The sequence below is a fragment of the Aspergillus lucknowensis genome, assembly GCF_044049455.1.
Source record: "Aspergillus lucknowensis strain CBS 449.75 chromosome Unknown BJX67scaffold_19, whole genome shotgun sequence".
Lineage (NCBI taxonomy): Eukaryota > Fungi > Ascomycota > Eurotiomycetes > Eurotiales > Aspergillaceae > Aspergillus > Aspergillus lucknowensis.
This window is the reverse complement of record NW_027263563.1, coordinates 224,160-244,580: the sequence shown is the minus strand read 5'-3', so window position 1 is coordinate 244,580 and position 20,421 is coordinate 224,160. Positions and strand designations below refer to the sequence as shown.

The window sequence follows — 20,421 nt, the reverse complement described above, 5'->3', positions numbered from 1 at the left end:
GTTCAGCTATCGCCCCGGTGTATACTGCCCCTTGAACCTGCATCAATCACCGCTGGAGTCTGTCACTGACACCCTTATCGGCGATGGTGGCTGGCAAGGTCTTGTTATAGAATGCATTTACTACATCATTGACTATCCCGACGGAGGTATTCGCAATATCTTCCCATCGACTTGACTGCTGTCGGAACTGGTTTTCAAATACCGCAGGGTTAACAGTGCCAGGTAACTCCGTACCCCGAGACTCACAGTAGATCTTCCAGATCCACTTGCGAATATCTTGTTGGTTTCCAGGTTTGCCGCTCCCGGCTGCACGAGCATAGTCTAGGTCTGCGCTTCCGCTGGCTGTCTCAAAGACGTTCGTATAACCGTCCCTGGCAAGGAACTTCGCGAATCTGTCACCCAGAGCCCGAACCTGCATCCGAAGTTTCAAAGGGCTATCTGGCTCAAGGTCAGGTCATAGTCACCTCCAAGCGCCTTGATCACCTCCCTTTCATACATGCTGGCAAGACGAGTAAGAAACCTTCGTTGATCAATAGGGGTTTGGCGCGAAGGCCTAAGGGCCTGGAGAGCCTTCCCGGCGCTCGACAGATTCCTTTCGATGTCTTTGACCACATTCGGGAAATCGTTTCAAATATGTTCGTACAGCAGTCCGCCCAGAAACTCCCTCAGTGAATGAACACCCATCCGGTCTTGCGGGAGATCCGACCAGGGCGGGCTAGAGAAGAGCTCTCTCTCTTCCCTATGGCCCCCATCTATTGCCATTCTTTCATTTGTCTCCTCGGTGTCACCTCCCACTTCGTCCCATCAGCACAAGCTCTGGGTCTGTCTACCAAGGATTGATCTCAGTACCGTCAAAGTCAAAGTGCTATTCGAAAGTTTGGTGCTATAAAGAGAAGCATTCCAACTGGGGACGGGTATGTGAGCCCCCCTCCCCGGGAGCAGTCTGCGAGTAATGAGTTCAATGTTCCCAAATACCTAGTCTTTGCTGATTGAATTGAGACTGTCTCAAAGCTTTCCCGTTATACTTACCTATCCCAATTTGCTGGCTGCCACCTTTTTCATTGGGTTCCCTTTCTCCCTTTCGTGCATGGACTTGCCGCTGAAGGGCGTGCCAGGTCAACTCATTCTAAGAGCACAACAACCTCACCCAACCACCTTGTCCTTGATCTACCTCCGCCCGCCCAGGTACCTCCCAATTACAATCCCATATACGGTTTTTACGTCCATTTGGACGCAGTCCAGAGGCCTGTGAACTCGGATAGCCAAGGGGAAGGAGCAGATGGACGAGGAGAGTGAAACACATGAAGATGAAACTGGCTGCAATCGTCGACCCGACAAGGAGAAAAGGGCCAAATATTTTCAATGAAAGCACAATAATTTCTCGACCTGAGTTAACATGTGCTATTTGCACACTGCACAAGTCTCATACCGGTCTCGGGGAGTGGCATTTCCGATAAGGAAGGTACGGTGGCTGTCCGGCAGAAACAGGCAGCAACGACGGGCAGTACTAGCAGTCTCCAGAGCCCCATTGCTGTCTGTGACGTGCAGACACATGGACAATGTCTGAGAGCAGGTTGGGGATGTTTGTTTTGCAAAACCGCATGGACTGCGACCTCCCTTATGTAGTTAACAGCTGGGCAACACTCACTCCAGAAAGCAGATCCAAGCAACCCTGTTACCTAAGGACATGAGGCTGGCAAGACTGGAGCTTGTATCGCAAAAAGTTAGCACACTAACTTATTATACGCTCAGTTGATGTTCTCAGGTCCTTCCCGTGCCCGATATACTGCAATGTACAGAGCTTCCAGCAGGAATCGGTGCAACCCTACGAGATTCAGCCACATAACCATCAAGTACAACAATCCGCGTAACGCCCGCGAATTCCCGGTTGTCTATATTTACTATACGCAATGAAGAAACCTTCGAGTAGATGCATGGACAGCCATACTGGCCGCTTCACGCACCGTCCACTACGGCGCCGGCATCTATGGGCACTGGAGTTGCGAATTCCACACAAGAGATTGAACAGAGCACATGCATACAAATCCCGCAAGGAAGGTTCCCTGCAGATGTACGATGATGTCAGAGTCAGGTCGTCTCACGCCTCTCATATATCCTCCGTGGTATCAAGCCTGACTACAAGGACGGATATCTCTTCACCAACGAGGTCGCGGAGCCATCTAGGATGACACACGACGTCCTAGCAAACATGGGAAGACCCAGAATACATTGAACAGTCCATAATGCCTCTTCCCTGCGTTGTGATCAGAGATTCGCGCGATGTCCACCCTGCATATGTAGGCAGCTCCGTGAGCCTGGTCCTGTGAATGTCATGCAGGTGATCACACATCGTCGATTTCCGCATCAACAAAGCCGGCCTAGTGTTTGTGTGATGATCGTCCAGTTCTTGCGTCATGTCATGCACTCGGTTTCATGAGCTTATACCGTCGTCTACGGTTTGGGGTCATGACAAATATTGGAAAATTCCCAACGTTGAGGGATCATAGCATTCTTCATTCGGGATAGGAAGATTACTTTCTTTCCAGGATAATAGGGTATATTTGTATATGCATAAGCTCTTGATATCAAATTTGACCTCATGGGAAAGATTGTATCGCTCATTTTCTGCATTTACGCCGACAGGGCAACCAACGATAACGCCGGAGCGACTGGGTGACTAGACGGCCTTAAGCCATTCCCTAGCCCAACAAAAATCCGGGAAGAACTTCTTAATTCTTCAGTAATGATGTCTTCGTTCTATCTCCGGAGCTATAGTTGCGTTCTGAGGTCTGGGCAGAAACTGTGGCAGAGCGACGTAAAGAACCACGCTCGCCAAAATGGATGCTCTCCGGCGCGGAGGAATGATACAGGGCGGCAGCGAGCCCACCAAACAGGAGCAGCATTATCAGAGTGCTTCGCCGCCTGAGGCAAAGACTCGGGTTCCCAAGTCATCTCCCTCACTGTTGAAATCCAATGTTCCGAGATCGCGAGACAACAGGCACTTCCCAGAGCATCACCTCAACAATGAGATCGAGAGGTCCTTCGACTTCCGGTTGCTTCCCCGCTGGACCGATATTATTACCCATGGCCTCCGCGAAATAATCCCGAGCCGTGTGTCCGCAGCGGGCATCCACCTTGGAGGACGTGATTCACTCCACACAATCCGCATTCAGGAATACCCCAATTGAGAAAATGAAGGAATAAACTGAAAATCCTTGAAGAAATCAAGAAAAGCAAAATGGCATCAAACTGGAGCAAGCGGAGAAACATCATCTGGACACCCGCGGTGGGGACAGCCACAGCTCCGTCCTTTGGCCACGATCCCGGGATGGGACACTCAAGCGAGGTCCACGTCGGCTCACGAAAACTCATTCAATGGTGGTCCGGGAGGTGTAACATTCAAAGAAAACCATCAGGATTGGACCGATCGTGTCCGCTGGAGCATTCATACCCAAAAGGCGAGGTGCAGGAATGCCAACTTCAGCCCAGCCAGCCGTCTCCACGACTGGATCCTGTCTTCTTTTTGAGGTTCAATTGGATGAGAACATGTTTCAATGTCACCCGATGGGAGCAGGGATGATGTTCCATCAAGATCAAGGAACAAGTTGGGCGAACCAGTTCCATGATTCCTTCGGAAGAAAGGTTCAGGCACGGCCCATCGTTCACCGACCCTTCGTCAATCCTTTGTCCACTCCAACCCCTTGTCTCAGATGTGGCTGTCGCTTCGCACAGCTCTCCAGGTCGAGAGATTCTGCAGGAAATGCCTTTCGAAGTGGGTAATTACCGCATGGGTCTGGAAAAAAAAAATCGTGGTGAGACGGTGATGAGGCCGAGTCATGCATGGCTGGATCTCGATTCCATGGGCTTCGTTTTGAGGCTGGGAAATGCCGAAGCCACTGTGACCAGCTGCCCAGAGCACGGTGGGAAAAATGTCTCAAAGCCAAGAGGCCCACGAGGAGCTGTCTCACCCTTTCGACTTCATTTTTCAGTCCTTCTCGTCTGAAATCTTCGATCTTGCTGAGGGCTTACGAAAGACAAATCATCAACAATGATACATCAACTGCCAATTGGGGCGGCCAACAAACCATTCCCAACAAGGTAACCGACTCAATGCTGGGCCACAAAGCTTAGTTCAAAAAAAAAAATCGATAAAGTGTGAGGGAAGAACCATTCGTGACGTGGCTGGCAGGTCTCCAGGAGTTGCTTCTTCCCAGTGCTGGTGGGCTTAACACCACGGCCCTATCAGAATCAGTGACTTTGGAAGCTGAGGCGCCGAGGCCCATGCATGGCGTTCCTTGACGGCCCGCAGGCGCCTGCCCAGCTTTCTCTTTTCAACCTCACTTCTGCAGATCACAAAGCTCTGGCCTTCCCACCAAATCTGACGCCAGACGATTCAGAAGATCCCCCAGAGGTGGAGCTGCCCAAAATGTCAGCCATTGACTGTTGCCGCAGAGCTGCTGGGCATGAATCCCATTGCAGACAGAAAGGTCCCCTCAAAACAGCAGCAGCGCACATCGTGAGAATCAAACCCCCAGCATTCACTTCAGAGTCTCCGTGATTCAGTCTTCCATCATGGTCTTCTCCTCACCTTCCTGGGTGCCACAGATCCCCACTGAAATTCCTGATTCCATCACTGTCGGCCAGTTCGCCCTGCGGGGAAATGCGAGTTTACCCCCGCAGTGTGGTGGAAAACCTCCGTTTGTGGATGGAATAACCGGGAAGCAATACACAACGAAGACCCTCCTCGAGCGGGTGGAATTTCTATCTCGCTCCCTCGCGCGAGAGCTCGGATGGTCACCGAACGAGGGGTCTCCAGAGGACAAAGTAGTCGCCGTATACAGCTGGAATACGGTTGGTAACATCCGCGCATCTGACGTTCCTCTCTGACATGGTCGCTACTTCCAGCTCGATTTTTTCGTCCTCTGCTGGGCAGTGCATCGCGTCAATGGCATCTGCCTTCCCGTCCATCCCTTCAGCATCGTCCCCGAAATCGTGGCGCATATGACCCGGGCAAAATGCCGGGTCATCTTCACCTGCCAGTCACTCGTCGCGAATGCTTTAGAGGTTGCAAAAGAACTCTCCATTCCCAGTGACCAAATTTATACAATGGCCCTTCCAGAAGGGTATCTCCAGAATCCGGAGCCTATAGATCATTTCAAGTCGGTAGAGACGCTGATCACTGAGGGCGAGAAACTGGAAGCACTTCCACCGCTGAATTGGGAAAAGGGCCGCGCACAAACACAAGTCGCATACTACTGTGCGACAAGCGGAACTTCAGGGAAACAGGTTTGTATCGCCGTTCGCGAACAAGATATGGGCGACTAACCAGCAACGCAGAAACTGGCTAAAATCACGCACTACAATTTCATTTCGAATGTACTCCAAGCGAGTATGTTCGAGAGTTACGACAAATCGGGAAGAAATGAAGTTGCGATCGGGGCTATCCCGTTCACTCACGGTTATGGGCTGGCACTGGGACATATCATGGTCTATCGCGGCGACTCCCTCATCGTCATCCCCCGGTTCGATATGCAACTGATGCTGAAGACCATTCCTCAATATCGAATTGAGCGATTATACCTTGTAAGTCTCACTCAAAACGTCAAGAAAGCCGCCTGACATGGCTTGCAAGGTACCTCCAATCCTTGCCGCGTTTGCTGCGAACCCTTTCCTGCTTGATCTCTTCGACATCTCGTCCGTCCAATCCATCGTCACTGGAGCCGCCGCATTAGACCGCAATATCGCTGCGAAACTTCATAACCTCCGGCCACATTGGAAGTTCATCCACGCATACGGTACCAGGGCACATTCCACCCGTTAGCCAAAGGGAAACACTGGCTGACTCATAAAACAGGTCTCACTGAAACTGGCGTCATTGCAACATTCACGAGCGCTCACGACGTATGGCATGGGTCCTCTGGATGTCTCGTCCCACAGTTCGAGATTCGACTAGTCAAGCCCAACGGCGAAGACGCCGAGGGCTTCGACGAGCCAGGAGAAGTCCACTTCAACTCCCCCAGTGTCTTTGCAGGATACCTCGGCGACGACGAATCAAACAAGAACACCTTTGATGATAAAGGGTGGCTGAAATCAGGCGACATTGGAGTCTTTCGGAAAGCGCCCAGCGGGAACGCTCATTTGTTTATCCTTGATCGCATCAAGGATATGATTAAAGTTAAGGTGAGCCTAGCCTCCCTTTGTGCCAGAAAGCAAGGCGACATAAAGACATCGTTTGACTAATACATTCCGAAATACAGGGCGAACAAGTCCTCCCTCGTGACATCGAATCTGTCCTCCTTTCGCACCCTGCCGTCATCGATGCCGCGGTGATCGGAGTCCCCGACGAGATGTCCGGCGAACGAGCCAAGGCTTACATCGTGCGATCGGCGACCGAGATGCCGGACGCAGACGAGGAAGATCTTGCAGATCATATCGATGAGTTCGTGCAGGGGAAGCTGCATGAGTCACACTGGCTGCATGATCGGATTGAGTTCCTTGCGAAGCTGCCAAAGAGCGAAAGTGGCAAGGTGCTGAAGAAGGATCTGAGAGCTTTGAATTGAGTAATCTGTTGCCATCAGCGGGTGAAAAAGTAAAAAACAATAATCAATAGTATGTTATGTTCATGCAGCTCGGCTGCCTCCTTGAAGGATATTCCGACCTCCGTTTGAGATCCCATCGAGCAGTCGAGACCTTCTCGTCGGAGTAATACTTTCTCCGCCGGATTATGCCGGAGCTCGCGTGAGGTGCAGTAATTATGCATCCTGCACGAGGACCCGAGGAACTCGTCCACGTCCACGAGTTTGCCATGACAGGTCCGAAAATGGCAAATTGAAGCCTCAGGCGTCGAGGTCCGTGCTCCTCATCCCACAGGCGCGTTGAACCAAGTCGCACCTTCCAAGGTTTGGTTCTTCCAAAACTTAGGCGGGAGAAGTGCAGGTGGGGGAGGATTACTACCAAATGCGTATATACATATTCAGAGATGAGATGCTGTTGTCAATCGCTTCTAGTTTGTTTCGTAACAGAGTCAACCAGCTGCTCCCTGAAGATATATAGTTGGTTGGCATATTTGGCGTATATAAATATTTAATCTGGCCAATTGTCATGTTGATTTCAGCGGGAAGGAGAACTTGGAATGAACCGAATCACGACAAATTTATCTATATTAAGTCTACACTCAATAGCATCTCGAGAGTATTACTCATTATACAGGGAGATTCTCTTAAAGACACAATACCGGCTGAAGACCTCATCGACCTTCAACTTTTCCACCGCCTCCTTCTCACACTGGATCTGGATCTCGAAGCCGCCATCCTGGTCCTGGGGAAACAGATACAACAACCCAGTCTCCCGGGAATAAGACCGCAGGGAAGTAGGTGTACCCAAGGCCCCGCCCCAACTCTGCTTTAGTGCCTCAATACCAGAGATATCGGTAACACCGAGGTCGGGACCGGGGAAGTAGTTATATTTCCAGGTTACGTCTGTGACAGCCGGAGCACTGTTGACGAGGCCGATGAGTGTGCGTACGCTTCGCTCACCTGTGCTTTCTGTGGCGACGCGGACGGCCTCAGCGAGGGTGACGATGGATTCGGGTGTGGAAGGGGAGCACACTTCGGAGAGAGGAATGCGGACCCGCGCAGTTGGCTCATTGATATTTCCAATGAAATTGTCTGGGAATGGAGGTTTTGTTCTCGCGCGGAAGTCTAGGCGCGTCGTGAAGAGTGATGAACCATCTGGGTAGGCTTGATCTAGCCGCCGCGCGATGGACATATGCTTCCACACCAGAGCAGATACGGCCTCAACCTTGGTAAATTGCGCAGCTTTGTCGGTCTCAGCTTGTGCGAGGGCGTTTCTGAGGGTTTGGAGAGATGCTGCGCTGAAGTACCAGGTGCTAACTGTGTAAGGGACTGTGACGGTGTGCTCACGGTCGAGAAGCGGGGAGCCGCTAGGAGACTGGCGTGCGGAACTGTCGATGGTATATTCCGGGAGATCATCAATCGTGACGTCGCGCAGGCCGTGGTTTAAGCGCCAGCGATCCCGAGAGCCTTCAGCTGGGGTCCCGGCAAGATCCGGCTTGCCTTGTGTAAAGCAAGTTCTTGTATGACGGGCCCAGGCGTCCATTAGAATATTGATACCTCTCGCATCGCATATTGCGTGATGCCATGCAATCGCGATGAGAGCGCCACCATCGATGAGATTCACTTGAAGAAGCGATGCGGGGAGTCCATCTGCGTCTGGAGCTGGCTGCGGAATGAATAGGATATCGTGTGGGATGTCGGAGATCGGGAAGTGCCTCGCTGCCAGGTCCGAGTAGCTTCCATACACCCAGGAGTCTTGCTTCGTTTGGTCAACCACTCTCAGTGGTATGCCTGATTCCGGCCCGATGCGTAGCTCCAAATCCCTTCGCGCGGAGCCAGGTACGGGGGCAACAGTCGCTGCGAAGTCGGGGATTTCACTCAAGGCCACAGCCAGGCCGTGCTTCAAATGGTCAACGATATCGTCTGTCTTCTTTGCCGAGTCCAATTCAAAAACCAGAACGGTCTTTGCGTAAAATCGCATAATTTGTTGATCCAGCGCTGATAACTGAATCACATCCTCACTGAGAGGCACGCTGAGTTTGACTACCGTCTCCTCCATCATGGTGAAAAGGTGTGATCGTGGATCGGAAGAGGAGGGACACAGGGGAGGACAGATGTCAGAGGGATGATGAAGGGTTTGTTTTTCCCCAGATGATGCCACAAGACAGGTGCCAGCTCGGGCAGCTCCATCTTCCATCCATTATATGGGAAGACCTCGGATTGTCCCCTTGTGGAGTCAATCGCGACGCACTGCCAGCCATACTGCCACTGCCAGGCCCCTTCAAAACGTCAACATGGCTCTTTCCTTCATCCCCCACCATGTCTCTTGCCCCAGCGACATGCCCTCCAACCAGACCTCGTTTTTGCGCCATCTCTCCTCCAGCTTCTCCCTTCTAATTTCAGCGCCCATCGGAATTGCTCCACTTGGCTTTTCCTTCGCGCCAAACTAGTGCCGCCGATCGGTGATTCCTTCGCGTCAATCCGCCTGTCGATCTGGTTCGTCTGGGCAGATTGGCTCGATCATGGCCTGTCTTCAGGGCTTTCGTCTGGCCTGTTGATCACATTTCCTTCGTGGTGTCGGAGTTTTTGAGCGTGTCGGACCCTTGCTAGCCAGTGCACTGGCCCGCGTCGATGTCCACTCTCCGGCAGCCACGTCCAGGGCGGCCTCGAATGGCGCCGGGTTTGTGACCTGCAGGAGCTGACCACACCGAAAGATCATTGCTGAGTGCCACAGACTCCATCCCTCTGAAGAACGGAAGCGTTCTGATTCATCGCTGGTGGAATATGCTCGTGGTGGGCTCCGCCTCCAGTCCAGAACGGAAATGACAAGGACTGAATGGACCCGACCTCGCGGCTCGGGGACACAGAGCTCTCACAGAGAAGAGACTGATATTGTGAACAGTTGCCCGAGGCTTTCTCTCCTGTAGGCTTTTGTTTTCTTTTTCTTTGAAACTCCGTAAATATCGCACAATACCCAATGCAATAGTGCATGGCCGACGTCTCAGTCTCCGCTCATTTCTGTTCCAACACACAATCATGCCGAGTGAGGCGTCCAGAGTGCCCCTAGAAGGGGCTGAGAGTGAGACCGCAGACAGCGAGAGGCTCTCTTCATCGCCATGGTCCGTCCTCAGCGACAATGAGAGTAATACGTCCGACGAACGTGGCCACGAGTCCAGGCATGGCTCCCTCGAACCCATCGCCATCATTGGCATGGGATGTCGACTCTCGGGAACCGCAACCGATGTTTCTGCTCTATGGGATATGTTGAAAGCTGGCCGTTCAGCATGGACCCCGGGACCAGGGGCGCGGTTCAATATGAAGGCATTCCAAGAGCCGACGGGAACAAGATCAGGAACTGTAAGCAATTTATGAGCCTCGCCAGGAAAGCCCGCCTTCTAATACAACAGTAGACAAATGCATGTGGAGGGCACTTCCTGCGAGAGGATATTGGTGCGTTTGACGCCACTTTCTTTGGTGTGAACCCAGTCGAGGCACAGGTACGTCCCTTATTTCAACTGATAGAACGATTCTGACGACGGGCTGGAAACAGGCAATGGATCCTCAACAACGTCTTATGCTCGAAGTCGCCTACGAGTCATTTCAGAATGCAGGGATTACAATGGACTCCCTCTGGGGATCAAACACTGGTGTGTATGTTGGCCAATGGGCGTCGGATTACCACGAGATAGCGACTCGAGATATCGAGCATCCACCATTGTACTTGGTTACAGGTACCGGGCCGGCGATAACATCGAACCGGATATCATATATATTCAACCTACGAGGCCCGAGCTTTACAATGGACACTGGTTGCTCGTCAAGTCTGGTGGCATTACACCAAGCCGTTCTCAGCTTGCGCAACGGAGAAACCACTCAATGCTTCGTGGGAGGCGTGAACCTACTGCTAGATCCTCAACGATTTCACTATCAGAGTCGTTTGAAGATGTTTTCGAAAGAAGGACGGTCCTATCCATTTGATGCTCGCGCCAATGGCTATGGGAGAGGGGAAGGCGCGACAGGCGTGGTCCTAAAGCCATTGTCCGCTGCGATACGAGATGGCGATCCCATCCGTGCTGTGATTCGAAACTCCGTTCTGAACCAGGATGGTAGAACCCCTGGTATCAGCGTACCGAGCGCTACCGCACAGAAGGAAGCCATAATAAAGGCGTATCGACAGGCCAAGCTGGAGTTATATGCCGACTACGTGGAAGCACATGGCACGGGCACAAAGGTCGGGGATCCGATTGAGACGAGCGCTATTGCGGCAGCCTTAACACACAGACGATCGGCTTCACGCCCTCTCCCGATTGGATCTATCAAGGGTAATATTGGGCATACTGAGAGTGCTGCCGGTCTCGCTGGCTTGATTAAATCTGTTCTCATGCTGGAACACGGTCTTATCCCTCCCCAGGTGAACTACAAGGTGGCCAATCGAGATATCCCTCTTGAAGAGTGGAACCTGCGAGTATGTATCCGTTGGCCCTTTAACCCGCAAACTCACTGACGAATCTATCAGATTCCCGTCCAACTTGAGAGACAAAGCCTTCGCAGAATCTCGCTTAACAGGTATGGGACTACCATCTCATCGCCACGAAATGATTTGGACTGACTTCCAGCAGCTTTGGTTATGGCGGAACGAATGCACACGTCATTATTGATGCGGCTGGGGACGCGCTGTCAACCTTTGGACGGCCATCATTAAGCAATTCAATTCAGTTAACTTACCATTCTGAGAAACCAAGGGTGTTCATGGTCAGCGCAGCGAGTGAAAAGGCATGCCAGAGAATGTGTGCTAGGCTGGCACGGTACCTTGTTGCGAAGCATCTGGACTCAATCAACCCGGATGCTGTGCTGGCTCGCCTCGCCTATACCCTTGGAAAACAGTCTGTTCACTCCTTCAGAGTGGCGCTAATCGCAGCGAATTTGGATGACCTGGTAAGCCAGCTAAATACAGCAGCTTACTCACCGGTTCCTCGACGGGAGAAGATGGGTCAATCTCGCATCGCACTCGTCTTTAGTGGACAAGGTGCGCAGTACGCGGAGATGGGCCGCGACCTTCTCAAGAGTTATCCTTCATTTGTCCGCTCCCTGGAGCATGCTCGTCAGCAGTTAGCGCGCCTTGGTTGCCCCTGGGACCTCCTTAGTGAGCTTTGTCGGCCGAAGATGGACTCCCGGGTCAACGAGCCAACATTCTCTCAGCCCCTGTGCACTGCTATCCAACTCGCGCTGGTCGACCTCTTGAATGAGTTTGGAGTACAACCTTCCGCGGTGCTTGGGCATTCCAGCGGGGAAATCGCTGCCGCATATGCCGCCGGGGCTGTTTCTTTCAAAGACGCTATCACGATCGCTTACCACCGCGGCCGGCTGGCTGGTGACCTCGTGGCTGGAAACCAATCTCCAGGTGCAATGATCGCGGTGGGCGCTCCACCCAACGTTGCCGAGGAGCACATCAGTAAGATCGGTCCCGATTTCGGCCGAATGAGGGTAGCGTGTTATAACAGTCCATCGAGTGTGACTGTTTCGGGAGATGGCTCCGCAATTGACCGTTTAAAAGAAGTGTTGGATGGAGAAGGGGTCTTCAACCGCAAGCTCATGACCCACGGAGCCGCCTATCACTCACATCAGATGAAGCTCCTTGAGGACAAGTATACCACGGCCCTAAAGAGCCTAAGAGCGAAGCCTACTGGTTCCTCTGTTCGCATGTTTAGTTCCGTCACGAGTAAGGAGCTCGACGAGAACACCGTCCTTGACGGCCGGTACTGGGTCCAAAACCTGGTGAGCCCGGTTTTGTTCTCTCAAGCCTTAAAAGCTCTGTGCGAACAGGAGTACAACGGTCAGGCTATTGACACCATAGTGGAGGTTGGCCCCCATTCACAGCTTGAGGGTCCGGTGAACCAGATCTTGAAGACGATTCCAGGGCCTCATGGCCAAGTATCATATACGAACACCTTGAAACGAGGAAGTGACGCGGAAACGTCTCTACTTCGGTGTTTGGGTTTCCTAGTGATCAAGAATGGCTCAGTGCGCCTCCACGACCTTAACAAGGACTCCAAGGAGGGGCCCATCCAGATGCTCGTGGATCTGCCGCCGTACTCGTTTGACCACGATCGTGTCTTTTGGCATGAAACCCGCCTGTCCAAAGACTACCGCCACCGACCACACCTACCCCATGAACTTCTTGGGAATCTTTCTCCAGATGTCAATCGGTTGGAACCCCGCTGGCGACGTTTTCTTAGCCTCAAGGAATCTCCTTGGCTCCGTAAGCACGTCATCCAGGGCCTTATCACATTCCCCGCGGCCGGTTACATTACCATGGCCATTCAAGCTATCCGACAGCACATGACAGCGACTAAACCCGCTGTCAGAATTGAATATATCCGATTCCGCGATCTTAGCTTCGGGAAAGGCCTTGTGCTATCTGAGGACGTTCCTGACGTTGAGATTACACTCTCCCTACGACCCCAGGCCAGGACTTCGCGCGAGTCGTCAGGTATCTGGACCGAGTTCCGCATCTTTACGGTCACACCTGATCAGAAATGGACGGAGCATTGTCGCGGACTCGTTCAAGCGGAAGTTGACTCTGTCGAAGGATTCAAAAGTGTGATCACATCTGAAGATATTGCGCGCGTCAATGCCGAGTGCACTCGGGAGGTTAGTCCCCAGAAATTCTACTTTATGGGACAACGTTGTGGGATGGACTGGCAATACCCCTTTAACAATGTGTACAAGATACGGAGCAGCAAACACTCGTCTGTGACTACCGCTCGAGTTCCTGAAACCGAAGCACCCGGAGGAGTCGACGATCTGCTTCACCCTGCTGTTCTTGACTCTTGCCTCTTCCACGGCGTGTCATCCGTACTCACCATTGAAAATGGTGTCTCTTCCGCATACGTGCCAACATTCATCAAGCAATTGTGGTTTGCAAATCATCAGACAACCGCGGGAAACGATCTGGTCTGCTCCTCATTCCGTCGAAATGATCCCTTCGTTTTTGATGTCGACGCCCGAAACCCGGCCGCAGCCAACTCGATGGTCTTCGTAGCGCAGGGCATCCGCGTCACAAACTTAGGAGGCGACATTCCTGCAGCCGTCTCTAAGAGGGAAGCATCTCACTCTATGACGCTCGTCCCATACGTTGACATTTGGACGACGAACCATCGGGATGGGATCTGCAAGGCCAACATTGAGCCCGGTTCTCTCACCGAAAGCAACCGCGCTCTGGATGCAATTTCCATCAACCATCTACAAAGAACTCTGCGCGAGGTATCACCAAGCGATATTTCAAAGGATTATTTGCTGCGCTATTTCGAGTGGATGCAGACCATTGAGAATGAGGCTTACGATCCCTCCCTCCTAGATATTGACCCTATGACACTTAACGTCATCGGGGAAGCGATCGCCGTTCTGGGTCCGCGTTTGTCTGATATCCTCACTGGGAAGACTTCTGCGCTGTCACTCCTGACCCCTAACAATCTCCTATCCCGTGTCTACTCGGAATGGTCCTCCGCTAGAGTCTACCCGCAAATAGCTGCTTACTGCCATGAGCTGGGACGGTTTAACCCCGGCCTCAAAGTTCTAGAGATTGGTGCTGGAACTGGGTCTGCAACAGAACCTATTTTGAAAGTCTTGAACGGCGGCGATAACCGCTATGTCCAACGCTATGACTTCACCGATCTTTCAACCGGCTTCTTCGAACCAGCCAAGGAGCGCTTAGGTGACCTCGCTGATGTTGTCGAGTTTCGCGTGTTGGACATTGGACAGGACGCCAAAGATCAGGGTTTCGAAGAAGGCTCGTATGACCTCATTGTAGCCTCGAATGTCATTCACGCTACACCTCGCATCGACGAGACACTTCGGAATATTCGGCCCTTACTCAAACCGGGAGGCAAATTCATCCTCATGGAAGTGTCCCAAAACGCCATCTTTGGCAATTTGGTCTTCGGACTATTCGAGGGGTGGTGGTCCGGCTACGAAGAAGGTCGTACGCTCTCGCCTATTCTAACACCAACCGAGTGGCACGCTCGGTTAGAGCGTGCAAACTTTGTAAATCCAGAAACAGCTTTCGTTGATTACCCAGAGGAGGACGGCGGTTACCTAAGCGTCATTATCTCCAGTGCCCCATACCCCAAAGCGAGCGAAGAGGCACTCCCGATTCACCTCCTCGCCGGTTCGTCCGACGCAAGTATCCCAAAAGACCAGGTGTATGCCATTCAGAAGGCCTGTTCCGACTCTAGGGTTACTTTTGGCTCCATTACAGCACCTTCCGAAGCCGGAGGTATTGTTGTCTTGCTTCCAGAGGTAGCCAGAGTGCTCTGTGATGACCCAGATTCAGAAACATGGCGGTCCTTTAAAGACTGGATCTGGCAAGCACGTGCCGTTGTGTTTGTCAGTAATGGTAGCATGGTGGATTTGTCTGGCGCAGAAGGCGGTTTATGGGCGGGATTTGCCCGGACTATGCGCCTGGAATATCCCAGCCTACGGCAGGTCACGTTGGATATCCAAACACCTAATGTACCGATCTTGGAGAAGCTAGTGGAGACTCTCCCAGTCCTTCTCAGTAGCCCGACGTTTGACCTCCAACTTCCCGCAAGCGAAGTTGATAATGAGTTTACGGAGAAGAATGGACAGCTGTTTGTGCCGCGCTTCGTCCACCGAGCTGATATCAGCAAGGAGGTGGCACTGACCAGCCGGCAGGCGGCGCCGGAACTCGTTCCGTTTGTTGGTACGAGCCGAATCTTATCTGCGGAACTAGGAGTTCCGGGATTACTGGAGAGTATTCGGTGGAAGGATGATATTGACGCCCCACCTGTTGGCCCAGATGACGTGCGCTTCGAGCTTCGAGCCGCTAGTATCAACTTCAAGGACGTCTTGATTGCTGCCGGGCAATTGGAAGGCATCACAGAGATGCGAAATGACTGCAGTGGCGTTGTCGTTGAAGTCGGCGAAAACATGAAGAATCGCTTCAAACCTGGAGATCGGGTTTGCGCTCTTTACTCTCGTTCTTATACAAACTACCCAACGGTCCACGGTGACTGCTGCCAAATCATTCCAGACTCAATGACTTTCGCGGAGGGCGCGTCGCTACCCATCGTTTGGGCGACAGTTTACTATTCTCTAGTTGATAAAGGCTCCCTGGCCAAGGGCGACAAGATTCTTATCCATTCCGCGGCTGGTGCTGTTGGCCAAGCTTCCATAATGCTTGCTCAACACCTTGGAGCAGAGATTTTCGCTACAGTTGGCGGCGCCTCAAAGCGAGAATTGCTCCATGACCGGTATGCCATCCCTTACGACCACATCTTCTCAAGTCGAACAACTGGTTTCTATGGGGAAATCAAGCAAATGACTGGTGGATACGGTGTCGATGTTGTCCTAAACTCTCTCAGCGGCGAGATCTTCCGCGAGTCCTGCAATCTTGTGGCGCCTTTCGGGCGCTTTGTCGAGATTGGACGGAAGGATCTCATGGACGACGCTTTAATGCCCATGGAGTTCCTTCTTCGAAACATCACATTTGCCTACGTCGACTTGACCGCTGTTATTGAGGAAAAGAAGCCCCTGGCCCGACGGCTGCTTCATGATGTCGCGGAGCTCGCTGCGGCTGGCTCCATTGGCCCAGTGACTCTTACAACAATGCCGATCTCTGACATTGAGACAGCCTTCCGCCAAATCCAAGCTGGCAAGCATACCGGAAAGATAATCCTTACCGTTGAAGAGAACCAGCAAGTCAAGGTGAGTACCTAGAATTAGTGGTTGCCGCATATTCATGCTAACTTTATAGGCTGTTCCATCTATGCCTGCCCAAGCTCGACTGGCCGAAGATGCCTCATATATCGTCGTTGGGGGCTTTGGTGGCCTGGGTCGGGCTATTGTTTCCTGGCTGTCTGAACACGGTGCGAAGAATATCATTTCAGTTTCCCGCTCTGGTGCAAACGATACTGAGAGCCGCGCATTTGTCGAACACATTCGCCGGCAGGGTGTAACCCTGTTGGCAGCTTGTTGCGACGTTGCATCTCCTGAAGCGGTTGCTGCCATGGCCCAAAATCTTGCGCGAGATGGATTGCCGCCTGTTCGGGGTATAATTAACTCCGCGATGGTTTTACGGGTAGGTCATCTTGTCTCCAGGTTATAATTAGGATATTGCGGAACTTTGCTAATTGCGCCAAGGATTTTCTCTTCGAAGAAATGACGGTGGAAGACTGGCGCACTGCTCTTGCATCCAAAGTCCGAGGCTCGCAAAACCTGCACGCCACATTCAAGAACCTCTCCTTCTTCGTTATGATGTCTTCCACTGTCGCCCTTCGCGGAAACTACGGTCAAGCCAATTACGGTGCGGCCTGCGCCTTTCAAGATGCTTTTGTACGGCATATGGCGAATGCTGGTGAACCCGCATTCTCTATCAACATTGGGCCCGTTCGTGAAGTAGGGTACGTCTCTGAGAACCCCGAGGTTGCCGAAGCTCTTCAACGCAACGGTCTTGGATCCATTGGTATTTCCGATGTCCTCATCCTGCTCAACCACGCCATCACACATGGCAACGCTGGCCCTACGGCCTGCGTCGCATCCATCGGCCTCGTCCCACCAGACGACGAGGCTGACCACGGGAAGGAATTTCTCAAGGCGGACCGGCGCTTTTCACACCTCGTCAAGTACGAGGGCACGACACAAAAAGCGGCCGGTGATTCTGTTGACGCAATCACCCTGCTTTCCTCGGCAACTCAAGTCGAGGAGGCCGTCGAGATCGTTACAACCGCCATCCTTCAACAGCTGAGTAAACTCATCGCAACCCCAGTTGAGATGCTCTCAGCTGCGCAGAGTCTAGACAGCTACGGAGTTGACTCGCTTGTTGCTGTCGAGCTCCGTAACTGGATTGGCGCATACCTGCAGGCAAATGTCCAGCTGATGGTGCTCCGTGGTACGGGCAGTATTGCTCAGCTTGCTCAGATCGTAGCCAAGGAGTCCAGGGTTGTGAATTTGAAAGCCGCCTAGATTGATGATGTTATTTTTTTTTTTTTTTTTTTTTCGTTTTTCCTTTCTCATGTCTGGCTTATTCGGAGTAATCTATGTGTTTCTTGTGTTCTACTAATGGTTGCCCTAATACTGTCCTTAGCAATCTCTGTCTCCATGCATAATGCGTCATTACAATATACAGTTAGTTTTACTTCGAATTGAGTACGTAAGAATTGAAAACCAAACATTTTACCCCCTTCCACCCCCTTCCACTCCTTCAACGGACGCATGGCCCATGGTACCCGGTATTGACGCCGCCATGTTAGGATATATATTTTCCTGAACATGTCTGGGAACGGAGCCATAAATCATGCAATTTCACCAAAGATTTACTCACGGCAAGGGGCTAAGATGTTTTTCGCGTGTTCCGGGAAGTTTTGGTTGTTGACAAGGTGTTCCATGGAACGGGATGAACTTAGCACACCATCCGTACTGTCGGTGGGTGAGTCTATCAACCTTAATTTGACATACGTTGACTTACTATGGAGACGAGGGAAGGTTATAAAATGCAAGAGAAAATTAAGTCGTTTGAATGAAGTTCGACTCTCCGGTAGACGTTTTGCTTGCAACGCTAATTAATATCCCCATGTCCAGCTCTTTCCAGCCGATATGCTTGCCCTGCTATATTAACTCCTTTGCCATTATCTTTCAAATGAAACGAAATGTCGCTTGAAATCCTGGTATCCGACCAATGTGTCTATGTTGCTGCGGGCAAAAGAAGTGGGTATATATATGAATATGTTGTGTGGGTGACCAGTGCTGGTTCTGGACTGTTCGCCCCGTTGGTTTACCGGACAAGTCGCATTCGGCACCGTCCGTATCTAATGTGTTTATTTTTTGCAGTGGACCGCGTAAAGCGCTGGCCGCACTGTTCGCAGGTAAAGCTCTTTGCGCGGCCGCTTTTCTCGCGGAGGTGTCGCTCGTAGTTGCCGAGGGACGAGAATGCTCGACCACCACAGCTGTGCTCCCAACATCGGATAGGAGTTTTCGAGGCGTGATTTGATTTGGGTTTTGAGGGACCGGAGGAGATAGGTTGTGTCGGGAAACTGGGCCCTGACTCGGAGGGTGAGGAGTGGTTGCTGGACGGTGTTGTGCACGATTGCTGGGTTGAGCGGTCTTGGAGTATGTTGCACTGGGAAGTTAGATCGTGAGTGCAGGGAGAAAGTATCGGAGCAGCAGAAGGAAGCGACGCTGAAAATGTATTGAGTGTCGGTGCCCAGGTTGTTATATCGGCGAGGCCGTCGGGGAATTGTCCCATCGATCCTGTCTGGTCAGGACGAGGTACGCCAGAGGGGTGAGTTAGGGATTGGTTGGACCAGTTTCCGAAGGGCAAGGAGTAGTAATCTGGTAACGAGTAGATAGACGACTCCCAGTTTGAATCCAGCTTGAAGCTCCCATCATCTTGAGCTGATCCTGGAGAGCCATCGACATTCCAGCCCGCCCACCACGCCTCCACAAAGGGCGATGAGGGTACACTATCGAAGGGGCTCTCAAAAGCGGACATAGTCGAGGCACGGGCTTTGAAAGAGCTAGTTGGGCAGCTGGTCCTGGAGAAAGAAAATTGGCCTCGAGTATACCCTCGCAGTGGCGGACTGCGCTCCTTCGATCACAGGCGGAAGCTGTCTAGGAAGGAGGACCGAAGGAAGGTGCGATGGAGGGAACTGAGAAGGAATTTCTGGAGTCGGAAGACGGACGTGGGAGACGGAGCGGACGCTGGAACAAAGGCATGCAGACTGCGTCTGAGGCTGACTGCGGTTGCCGCCCTTCGAAGAGAACTTGACGATACGAACTAGCTCACAATTGCAACTTGCTAAGTCTTCGCTGGCGCAGCTCAGCTGGATCACAGAGGAAACCCCCATAGTTCTGGCCCCACAGCGGACGGGGCCGGCTTCGATTGGAAAAAATGCAGCGATTTTCACAAAATGCCAGGACCTTGGTGGGTGGAGTTGTTGCCATGGATGATCGGTGCAAGCTCACAAACGAGGTTTGTGACTGGGGGGGTGTTCCCGCAGTGGCTCCGACTGGCTTCCGTCGATGAGATTGACTATTTGGCCCAGAACTTTGGACAGGTTGGCCCGCAAAAAGAGCCACTTGACCGGCAGGGTAGTGCCACGGCCCTCCATGGGATTGGCTGGCTGTCTTGCAGAAAAAGGAGAAAGCGGCGGCGGCTATTTGAATGGGTAAAAAAGCAAACACGGGATCGGAGTATCTCGCAACTGCAGAGTGCAGCTCGTCGTCAAAGCGCCACTTCGACTCAATTCGCATTTCCGAGCTTCCTGATCTTCACGTCTCAGTCAAACAAACACCCCTCAACGAGTGGGCTCGTTGCCTCATTGAACGGGTGGGCCCAGCTCTCGCCTTCCTGGCCAGGTTTCGCATCGCCCAGCCGAAGAAAATCCGAAAAAATCGACAGCATCCTCGCAGCAATCATCACTGTGTTCGAAGCTCGTCTGATCCGGATTCGTCAGGCCGGCTCTGAAATGATGTTCATATTATTTGACATCATCCGCTCGGGCATCGCTTCACCCAATGATGGGGCAGATTCGAGTGCCTGTCCTGGTCCGTCAGGCACCTCAGGCTGCTATTCGCGGTTGCGAGTCTGACAGAAGTCAGGTTGGGACTGTCGGCTCATCCACGCGTCGTGCAGTCGATGCACGATGAGGAACCGCTGTTGTCCTCCCCAAACGGAAAAAGAAAGCACACGCCCATTGCGTCAAACTTTGCTGACCGCCACGAAGGGCATGGTTTTTTTGGGCAGTGGAGGAGCCAACCCTTCGAGCAGCATGCCGACAAGTTCTTGAAAATGTGTGGCCCGCTGCAGTGCGGATGCCCAAAATGTGTC

At 52.3% G+C, this 20,421-nt stretch overlaps 6 protein-coding genes across 6 annotated transcripts; 3 read left to right on the top strand and 3 right to left on the bottom strand.

Annotated features, from left to right (window-relative positions):
- Nucleotides 1–46: 46 nt before the first annotated feature.
- BJX67DRAFT_381064 (uncharacterized protein) lies at nucleotides 47–418 on the bottom strand (the record flags this gene model as incomplete). Its single annotated transcript, XM_071032935.1, has 1 exon — nucleotides 47–418. The coding sequence occupies one exon, from the start codon at nucleotides 416–418 to the stop codon at nucleotides 47–49; it is 372 nt and encodes a 123-aa protein (XP_070886331.1).
- A 2,316-nt stretch (nucleotides 419–2,734) lies between these two features.
- BJX67DRAFT_84626 (uncharacterized protein) lies at nucleotides 2,735–3,405 on the top strand. Its single transcript, XM_071035531.1, has one exon. It carries the CDS (start codon nucleotides 2,838–2,840, stop codon nucleotides 3,186–3,188), a length of 351 nt encoding a protein of 116 aa, XP_070886330.1. The 5' UTR covers nucleotides 2,735–2,837; the 3' UTR covers nucleotides 3,189–3,405.
- Nucleotides 3,406–4,288: 883 nt separating this feature from the next.
- On the top strand, nucleotides 4,289–6,582 carry BJX67DRAFT_84628 (acyl--CoA ligase). Its single transcript, XM_071035532.1, has 6 exons — nucleotides 4,289–4,851; nucleotides 4,906–5,286; nucleotides 5,338–5,583; nucleotides 5,633–5,795; nucleotides 5,855–6,180; nucleotides 6,258–6,582. Exons 1-6 carry the CDS (start codon nucleotides 4,573–4,575, stop codon nucleotides 6,558–6,560), a joined length of 1,698 nt encoding a protein of 565 aa, XP_070886329.1. The 5' UTR covers nucleotides 4,289–4,572; the 3' UTR covers nucleotides 6,561–6,582.
- Nucleotides 6,583–7,194: 612 nt separating this feature from the next.
- Nucleotides 7,195–8,634, bottom strand: BJX67DRAFT_372000 (transferase family protein; the record flags this gene model as incomplete). Its single annotated transcript, XM_071031182.1, has 1 exon — nucleotides 7,195–8,634. One exon carries the CDS (start codon nucleotides 8,632–8,634, stop codon nucleotides 7,195–7,197), a length of 1,440 nt encoding a protein of 479 aa, XP_070886328.1.
- Nucleotides 8,635–9,611: 977 nt separating this feature from the next.
- Nucleotides 9,612–17,558, top strand: BJX67DRAFT_381061 (type I polyketide synthase; the record flags this gene model as incomplete). The annotated part of the gene is made up of 7 exons (XM_071032934.1): nucleotides 9,612–9,932; nucleotides 9,986–10,072; nucleotides 10,126–11,040; nucleotides 11,092–11,141; nucleotides 11,195–16,301; nucleotides 16,351–16,674; nucleotides 16,737–17,558. The coding sequence occupies 7 exons, from the start codon at nucleotides 9,612–9,614 to the stop codon at nucleotides 17,556–17,558; spliced, it is 7,626 nt and encodes a 2,541-aa protein (XP_070886327.1).
- Nucleotides 17,559–18,153: 595 nt separating this feature from the next.
- On the bottom strand, nucleotides 18,154–19,292 carry BJX67DRAFT_84585 (zinc ribbon domain-containing protein). The gene has a single exon (XM_071035529.1). The coding sequence runs from the start codon at nucleotides 19,081–19,083 to the stop codon at nucleotides 18,367–18,369; it is 717 nt and encodes a 238-aa protein (XP_070886326.1). The 5' UTR covers nucleotides 19,084–19,292; the 3' UTR covers nucleotides 18,154–18,366.
- Between the last annotated feature and the right edge of the window lie 1,129 nt (nucleotides 19,293–20,421).